Source organism: Salvelinus sp. IW2-2015, linkage group LG7 (genome assembly GCF_002910315.2).
Source record: "Salvelinus sp. IW2-2015 linkage group LG7, ASM291031v2, whole genome shotgun sequence".
In the NCBI taxonomy this organism is placed as follows: domain Eukaryota; kingdom Metazoa; phylum Chordata; class Actinopteri; order Salmoniformes; family Salmonidae; genus Salvelinus; species Salvelinus sp. IW2-2015.
In genome coordinates, this window is record NC_036847.1 from 1,906,081 (window position 1) to 1,915,816 (window position 9,736).

The 9,736-nt window shown below is 43.5% G+C and overlaps 1 protein-coding gene across 1 annotated transcript in view; it reads right to left on the reverse strand.

The window, feature by feature from the left end:
• LOC111966184 (dedicator of cytokinesis protein 3) overlaps positions 1-4,017 on the reverse strand; it is an 83,521-nt gene extending 79,504 nt beyond the window's left edge. Inside the window, exon 1 of the mRNA XM_023990623.1 lies at positions 3,309-4,017. Within this exon, the coding sequence (XP_023846391.1) occupies positions 3,309-3,345 (37 nt within the window). The 5' untranslated portion in view covers positions 3,346-4,017. The remainder of the gene's footprint in view (positions 1-3,308) is intronic.
• Between the last annotated feature and the right edge of the window lie 5,719 nt (positions 4,018-9,736).

Consider the following 9,736-nt stretch of genomic DNA (forward strand, 5'->3'; position numbering starts at 1 on the left):
GAAATACATGTCTTGAAGGACATCACATTACTGATGTACAATGAGTCTTACCCTTTTTGACCACTGTATGCAGTTCATTCTTAAATCTGTGATTGTTTTACTATTATTTAAGTGCTGTATTGAATAGAAACTTTCTGGATGCTTTTAGAGCCAAACCAAAACATTACTGGTAGGGCTGGTGATCACAGTGAAGCGCATCACAGATTAGTTCCTTTAGTCACAATGCATTACTGGAATGGCTAAGCATGCAGACCCCGGAGGTCCTGCTTCTCTCCTAGATTCAGTAACCCTGTCCCAGATACTCAAATGGCAAAGTAAAAAATGACACAAGAGCTTTTTCTGTTTGGCCCAATGAGTCATGCTGTTCAGCATGACCTGAATGCACACTCACTCAGACACACACCGCATCACTGGGCTGTTCTCAGGTCCTGCTATCCTAAGGACTTCTGCCACGCGAGTGCCCGAGTGCTTTTGTCAGATCTGATTTCAGAACAGCAACCACAGCTGTCTGAGTGAGTATGGCACCCATCTGCAGTGGAGATCACATGACTACTTGATGACCACGTTACCATTCCACCGTGAAGCACAGGGATGCAGCATCATGTTGTGGGGTTGCTTTGCTGCAGGAGGGACTGGTGCACTTCACAAAATAGATGGCGTCATGAGAAAGGAAAATTATGTGGATATATTGAAGAAACATCTCAAGACATCAGTCAGGAAGTTAAAGCTTGGTCGCAAATGAGTCTTCCAAATGGACAATGACCCCGAGCATACTTGCAAAGTTGTGGCAAAATGRCTTAAGGACAACAAAGTCAAGGTATTGGAGTGGCCATCACAGAGCCCTGACCTCAATCCTATAGCAAATTTGTGAGCAGAACTGAAAAAGCATGTGCGAGCAAGGAGGCCTACAAACCTGACTGTTACACCAGCTCTGTCAGGAGGAATGGGCCAAAATTCACCAAACTTATTGTGGGAAGCATGTGGAAGCCTACCCAAAACATTTGACCCAAGTTAAACAATTTAAAGGCAATGCTACCAAATACTAATTGAGTGCATGTAAACTTCTGACCCACTGGGAATGTGATGAAATAAATAAAAGCTGAAATAAATCATTCTCTCTACTATTATTCTRACATTTCACATTCTTAAAATAAAGTGGTGATCCTAACTGACCTAAAACAGGGATTTTTTACTTGGATTAAATGTCAGGAATTGTGAAAAACTGAGTTTATATGTATTTGGCTAAGGTGTATGTAAATTTYCGACTTCAACTTATTTCTATATTGAGTTGCACTTGAGCCGTTGCATGTGGAGGTGCAAGGGCATGCCAATGTCAGAGCCACATGAGGGGCAGATGTTTCTGAACCAGAGTGAGAAGTGAACACAGTCATGTGTACAGCTATCGCTAACTTCCATATCACCTCACTACCACCAGATACAACTGTTGGAACTACCTGCAAATCACCTGCTAAGTTTGGGAAGAGGACACATGGGTGAGATACTGTATAGTGACGAAGACATTCACAGAGACGTACTATGTCCAATAAAAAAAAACAAGGAAACAAATGAGGTTTTCTAAAAGGAGACATTCAATTGTCATTATGTAGGTTCTAAATGTTTTCTTTGTTAGCCTGAGCCCATTAAGATAAGATGGGAGGAATGAGGCCCACAGCAGCTTTTAGACAGTATGGTAGAAGTTACCCTTAATACAGATCTAGGATCAGATACCGTACTTCGTTTTAAACTGTATCGTAGAAGTTGCCCCTAACACGGATTTGGGAACAGATACAATTGCCCCAATGCTGACCATTAGGTGGATGAAGAAATGTGTCCCAAATGTAATAGTCAGACTCCAAGTTAATACTTCCAATCAAAACTGAAAACTCAATGTCAGTTTGTAGCTTTCAACATGGTACATGGTTTTCACAAGGACAGCTTCAAATATCAAGTATCAAATTTTAGCAGCAGCCCACAAATCTGATGAATATGATGTGGCTTTTGTATACTCTGGCAAAATTCTGAGTAGTAGAGCAAAATGGACACCGCTTGTCTTTTAACAGTGTGCAGTCCTATGCCTCTGGCTGTAGCCTATGTCGGTGTTTTCAATTCGTGGGCCTACGTACAGGGTTTCACATTTTGTTCTAACCACCACTAACACACGTGACTATTAGTTGATTAGCGGAATCAGGTGTGTGCACTGCAATGTTGCGCTTACAAACTTGTGCCACCGGAATTGACAAACCCTGGTCTAAATGCGCTGCTTTCTGCGTTTCAGCACCCTGGACAGCGACACGCTGGCCAGAGGTTGGTTGAAGCATAMTTTTCAGCACCACGGACAGCGAAACGAAAAGGATGGCTGGTTAAATCAAAAGGTACAGTACACTGTGTGCTCTCACCAAACTGTTGCTTCTCACCCGTCCTCCACCAATGACAAATCAGTGGCTTCTCTTTGTTGAACACCAATCAATAGTTCTGGAGTCTGGGTATTTGTCGAACCTATACTACAACAAGCAATGCAGTGTGTGTGTTCTGAACGAACTGACTCAACATGACTCTCCAGGAACATTTTGCAGATAGTTCCAATACTCTTGATATAAATTTCCATTACCTCTGGGGCTACTAGCACTGTTCACAATGATTCGGCTTGAGCATTATGACATAGTGGTTGGAGATCACAGATGGTAGTAGTAGTAGCGAAGTAGTCGTGGCGCTGTGTTACAAATGCCGACAGGTAAGCATGCGCATACTCAGACTCTAGGCTACACCTGTTGGCATAACGCTATCCCATTGCCCCCTCGTGGTTTCCAGTCGAATGCCTTTTCAGAAAGGCATTGAAGAGCATCAGAACCTAACTGAACACAATTATTGACGCATTTTCAAAACATACAATGTAGCCTAGTATGAATGAATGATAAGCATACTGTAGGACTGGGTTATGGATGGCCCACTGGTGATACAGGCATACAGAGGTAGCATGCCTATATCATCCCACGCAATAACCTATATTTTACCTTTTCTTATTGTCAGGTTATCCTCAGCCATTAAGCACAGCTGATAGACTGTGKTTTGTTAAGCTATAGCCTCATTACGGGAATTTAAAACACGAGACATTGTGACTGTTAGATGCGAATACCCTACAGTAACATATAATAACCTGTATGACCAAACATGATATCAAATCCGAAGCTGTGATCGTCACAACGCTTCTTCATAAGAAAATAATCCGTTTTGATTGAGAAAAGTAAATCAAATTGAAAATAATTCATTAAAAAAAGACAAATAGCCAGATAAATACCGAATGGACTCACCAACTCCGATTTTTTCCTCTTCAGTCGGTATCCACATCTTGGGATTTTTGTTATTTTCCCACCTGGAGACCAAGCCTCATTCTGTCGATATCGTGGGAGGATTTGGCTAAATGAAAGCTATAGGAATATCCCCGGCTCTTTATGTATCGAACGGGACTAGGCTACATCTCGTTGGAAATATAGGCTATTATAGGCAACAACATAAAATGGACCACCAATGTCTTCGCCCGCGGTTCCTTTATCTCCCGGTCTGCTCTGCTCGCTGAGTCTCCTAGTCACACAAGATGCAGTSTCTGTGTCCACCTACCTAATACACACGGTAATCTAAATCTCCAAACGCTATTATTGCAGCAGCATCTCGATAGGAACGGGAATGTTTTTTTACGGTTTATTTATGTATTTCCCGGTTAGTCATTAGCCTGTGGTTCATTACCAAGTCGGATTCCCAATGATCAACAACGCCGTGATATCGGGTCCCCGCGATTGGGTTGAGTCAGACGATAATTAACACTCGTGATATTGTCCACCGGTCCAAACTGGTATTGAGGGGCAAGACATTTTCAGAAAACTGCTATATAAAYGTAAGATGCGCCATCTTCATGGTCGTCACATGACTCGTTTTGTCAATACGGATGTGTTAAGCATTTACAAATGTACATTTGACTGTTGGAGCGCAACTTCATGGCAATTGCATCCATCACTAATTGCGCTTTCACGGTCATGGGCAGCTACCTAGCTTTCACTGTGCCTTAAAATTGAATCTTCAGCTCCTGGGCTGAACCAAGCTGTCTATGCTATTACATCAGTTACTGGAACCAAGACTGAGATGTGGTAGGCTTTCCTTACAGGGTCTGTCAAAAAATGGCTACAGAACCTCTTTATTGGTCTATATACACACTTAAAAAGGGATCTGCCAAGAGAATGTTATTTCAAATCAAATTGGTCACATGGTTAGCAGATGTTATTGCGAGTGTAGCAAACACAGTGCATTAATATCTAACAATTACCTAATACACACAAATCTAAGGAATGGAATAAGAATATATACATAYAAATACATGGWTGGGCAATGAYAGAGCTGCATAGTTGGTATARAATACAGTATCAAATAACATTTTATTTGTCACACACATGGTTAGCAGATGTTAATGCGAGTGTAGCGAAATGTGTGCTTCTAGTTCCGACAATGCAGTAATATCCAACGCRTAATCTAACCTAACAATTTCACAACAATTACCTTATACACAGAAGTGTAAAGGAATGAATAAGAATATGTACATTAAAACATATATGAATGAGTGATGGTATAGAACGGCATAGGCAAGATGCAGTGGACAATAGAGTACAGTATATACATATGAGATGAGTAATGTAGGGTATGTAAACATTATATGAAGTGGCATTGTTTAAAGTGGCTAGTGATACATTTATTACATACATTTTTCCAGTGGCTGGAGTTGAGTCAGTATGTTGGCAGCTGCCACTCAATGTTAGACTGTTTAACAGTCTGATGGCCTTGAGATAGAAGCTGTTTTTCAGTCTCTCGGTCCCTGCTTTGATGCACCTGTACTGAACTCGCCTTCTGGATGATAGCGGGGTGAACAGGCAGTGGCTCGGGTGGYTGTTGTCCTTGATGATCTTTATGGCCTTCCTGTGACATCGGGTGGTGTAGGGGTCCTGGAGGGCAGCTAGTTTGCCCCCGGTGATGCGTTGTGCAGACCTCACTACCCTCTGGAGAGCCTTACGGTTATGGGCGGAGCAGTTGCCGTACCAGGCAGTGATACAGCCCGACAGGATGCTCCGATTGTGCATCTGTAAAAGTTTGTGAGTGTTTTTGGTGACAAGCTGAATTTCTTCAGCCCCCTGAGGTTGAAGAGGCACTGCTGCGCCTTCTTCACGATGCTGTCTGTGTGGTTGGACCATTTCAGTTTGTCCGTGATGTGTACACCGAGGAACTTAAAACTCTCCACCCTCTCCACTACTGCCCCGTCAATGTAGATAGGGGGCTGCTTCCTCTGCTGTTTCCTGAAGTCCACGATCATCTCCTTTGTTTTGTTGACGTTGAGTGTGAGGGTATTTTCCTGACACCACAGGCCGTCTCGTTGTTGTTGGTAATCAAGCCTACCACTGTAGTGTCGTCTGCAAACTTGATGATTGAGTTGGAGGTGTGCATGGCCACGCAGTCATGGGTGAACGTCGTTGTCTTGGGTCGCCGGCTGGTATCCGATCCATTGTCCTGGTTGGTGGGCAAAATCAATATCCTTGAGTGRCCCAGCCAGAGCCCGGACTTGAATCCGATCAAACATCTCTGGAGAGCTGAGAATAGCTGAGCAGCAACGCTCCCCCTCCAACCTGACAGTGCTTGAGAGGATCTGCAGCGAAGAATGGGAGAAACTCCTCAAATACAGGTGTGCCAAGCTTGTAGCGTCATACCCAAAAAGACTTGCGGTTGTAATCGCTGCCAAAAGGTGCTTCRACAAAGTAATGAGTAAAAGGGTCTGAAGGTATGTAAATGTTTTTTTCCTTTGTTACTATGGGGTATTGTGTGTAGATTGATAAGRGGAAAAAACTATTTAAATGCATTTTAGAATAAGACTGTAACCTAACAAAATGTGGAAAAAGTCAAAGGGTCTGAATACTTTACAAATGCACTGTATGTGTGAAATTATATGAATTMAAATATTGTACCTGACTTGTTCYGTCTTCTACAACTGCTGTACAATGTAATCATTGTTTCCCTAGATTGCCTCAAACATATTAGTGGGTTCTTGAATCCAGTCAGCTTACAACATTCAGAACGCAGAGGGCTCAAAAAATGTGGCCTGCCTGCCAGTACTGAAACCCATTAAAGTCCTCATGAAAATATATTTCGGGAAAAACAATCTAATATTTTTGCCTTGAAAACCAGCACAGCTACCTGGAGTATAACATCCTACTCCTGCCACCCTGGGTCAGAGCATGATATGCAGAATGTCATGCTGTACATTGAGAACAAATACATTCCGGATGAAATAACTTTACTGTACATAAATAAAGATTCATAAAATACAATGAACCGATGATTGAGTCTCAGAATGTTTGTTGTGTACAGTCCAGGCCAAAAGTTAAGACACAAAAATAAATGTTCAAAGTCTGCTTCCTCAGTTTGTATGATGGACATTTGCATATACTCCAGAATGTTATGAAGAGTGATCAGATGAATTGCAATTAATTGCAAAGCCCCTCTTTGCCATGCAAATGAACTGAATACCCCCCAAAAACATGTCCACTGCATTTCAGCCCTGCCACAAAAAAACCAGCTGACATCATGTCAGTGATTTTCTCGTTAACACAGGTGTGAGTGTTGACGAGGACAAGGCTGGAGATCCCTCTGTCATGCTGATTGAGTTCGAATAACAGACTGGAAGCTTCGAAAGGAGGGTGGTGCTTGGAATCATTGTTCTTCCTCTGTCAACCATGCTTACCTGCAAGGAAACACGTGCCATCATCATTGCTTTGCACAAAAAGGGCTTCACAGGCAAGGATATTGCTGCCAGTAAGATYGCACCTAAATCAACCATTTATCAGATCATCAAGAACTTCACGGAGAGCAGTTCAATTGTTGTGAAGAAGGCTTCAGGGCRCTCAAGAAAGTCCAGCAAGCGCCAGGACCGTCTCCTAAAGTTGATTCAGCTGCGGGATAGGGGCACCACCAGTACAGAGCTAGCTCAGGAATGGCAGCAGGCAGGTGTGAGTGTATCTGCACGCAGTGAGGCAAAGACTTTTGGAGGATGGCCAGGTGTCAAGAGGGGCAGCAAAGAAGCCACTTCTCTCCAGGAAAAACATCAGGGACAGAATGATATTCTGAAAAAGATTGGACTGCTGAGGACAGGGGTAAAGTCATTTTCTCTGATGAATCCCGTTTCCGATTGTTTGGGGCATCCGGAAAAAAGCTTGTCCGGAGAAGACAAGGTGAGCGCTACCATCAGTCCTGTGTCATGCCAACAGTAAAGCATCCTGAGACCATTCGTGTGTGGGGTTGCTTCTCAGCCAAGGGAGTGGGCTCACTCACAATTTTGCCTAAGAACACAGCCATGAATAAAGAATGGTGCCAACACGTCCTCCGAGAGCAACTTCTCCCAACCATTCAGGAACAGTTTGGTGACGAACAATGCCTTTTCCAGCATGATGGAGCACCTTGCCATAAGGCAAAAGTGATAACTAAGTGGCTTGGGGAACAAAACATCGATATTTTGGGTCCATGGCCAGGAAACTTCCCAGGCCTTAATCCCATTGAGAACTTGTGGTCAATCCTCAAGAGGCAGGTGGACAAACAAAACCCCACAAATTCTGACAAACTCCAAGCATTGATTATGCAAGAATGGGCTGCCATCAGTCAGGATGTGGCCCAGAAGTTAATTGACAGCATGCCAGGGCGGATTGCAGAGGTCTTGAAAAAGAAGGGTCAACACTGTAAATAGACTCTTTGCATCAACTTCATGTAATTGTCAATAAAAGCCTTTGACACTTATGAAATGCTTGTAATTATACTTCAGTATTCCATAGTAACATCTGACAGAAATATCTTAAGACACTGAAGCAGCAAACTGTGAAAAGTAATACTTGTGCCATTCTCWAAAATTTTGGCCACGACTGTACTTACAGATGAATGTACCTCTGATGTTCAGTACCATAGTGACCGCCAGTGAGTTGGATGCTGAGTAGGAGGGAGGGCAGGGTTGTGCAGTGCTATGGACTCCATACTGACTCCCATCCGTCCTTCATCTCAAGTGGAACACCATGGGCGGTGTTTTAATCACATACATTCATCCAGTTTTATGTGTGTGCTGGTTTAGCACTACAATACAGGTGACCGCTCATAACAATGTGGAAATGGAATGTAAACATCTAGCTCAGGGATCCCCAACTGGCAGCCTGCGGTCCAAATTTGTCCCACGGGAGGTTTTATTTGGCCACCCAAGTTCTGAGCAAAAAAATAAGTATTAAAAAATATATACAGTGGGGAGAACAAGTATTTGATAMACTGCCGATTTTGCAGGTTTYCCTACTTACAAAGCATGTAGAGGTCTGTAATTTTTATCATAGGTACACTTCAACTGTGAGAGACGGAATCTAAAACAAAAATCCAGAAAATCAATTGTATGATTTTTAAAGTAATTAATTTGCATTTTTATTGCATGACATAAATTTGAAAACCTACCAACCAGTAAGAATTCCGGCTCTCACAGACCTGTTAGTTTTTCTTTAAGAAGCCCTCCTGTTCTCCACTCATACCTGTATTAACTGCACCTGTTTGAAACTCGTTACCTGTATAAAAGGACACCTGTCCACACAATCAAACAGACTCCAACCTCTCCACAATGGCCAAGACCAGAGAGCTGTGTAAGGACATCAGGGATTACAATTGTGGACCTGCACAAGGCTGGGATGGGCTACAGGACCAATAGGCAAGCAGCTTGGTGAGAAGGCAACAACTGTGTTGGCACAATTATTGAAAAATGGAAGAAGTTCAAGATGACGGTCAATCACCCTCGGTCTGGGGCTCCATGTAAGATCTCACCTCGTGGGACATCAATGATCAATGAAGGAAGGTGAGGGATCAGCCCAGAACTACACGGCCAGGACCTGGTCAATGACCTGAAGAGAGCTGGGACCACAGTCTCAAAGAAAACCCATTAGTAACACACACGCCGTCATGGATTAAACATCCTGCAACGCACGCAAGGTCCCCTGCTCAAGCCAGCGCATGTCCAGGCCCGTCTGAAGTTTGCCAATGACCATCTGGATGATCCAGAGGAGGAATGGGAGAAGGTCATGTGGTGCTGATAGACAAAAATAGAGCTTTTTGGTCTAAACTCCACTCGCCGTGTTTGGAGGAAAGAAAAAGGATGAGTACAACCCAAGAACACCATCCCAACCGTGAAGCATGGAGGTGGAAACATCATTCTTTGGGGATGCTTTTCTGCAAAGGGGGACAGGACGACTGCACCATATTGAGGGGGAGGATGGGTGGGGCCATCGTTATGGCGAGATCTTGCGCCAACAACCTCCTTCCCTCAGTAAGAGCATTGAAGATGGTCGTGGCCTGGGTCTTGCCAGCATGACAACGACCCGAAACACACAGCCAGGGCAACTAAGGAGTGGCTCCGTAAGAAGCATCTCAAGGTCCTGGAGTGGCCTAGCCAGTCTCCAGACCTGAACCAATAGAAAATCTCTGGAGGGAGGCTGAAATCCGTATTGCCCAGCGACAGCCAGAAACCTGAAGGATTCTGGAGAAGGTCTGTATAGAGGAGTGGGCCAAAATTCCTGCTGCTGTGTGTGTGCAAACCTGGTCAAGAACTACAGGAAACGTATGATCTCTGTAATGCCAAACAAAGGTTTCTGTACCAAATATTAAGTTCTGCTTTTCTGATGTATCAAATACTTAT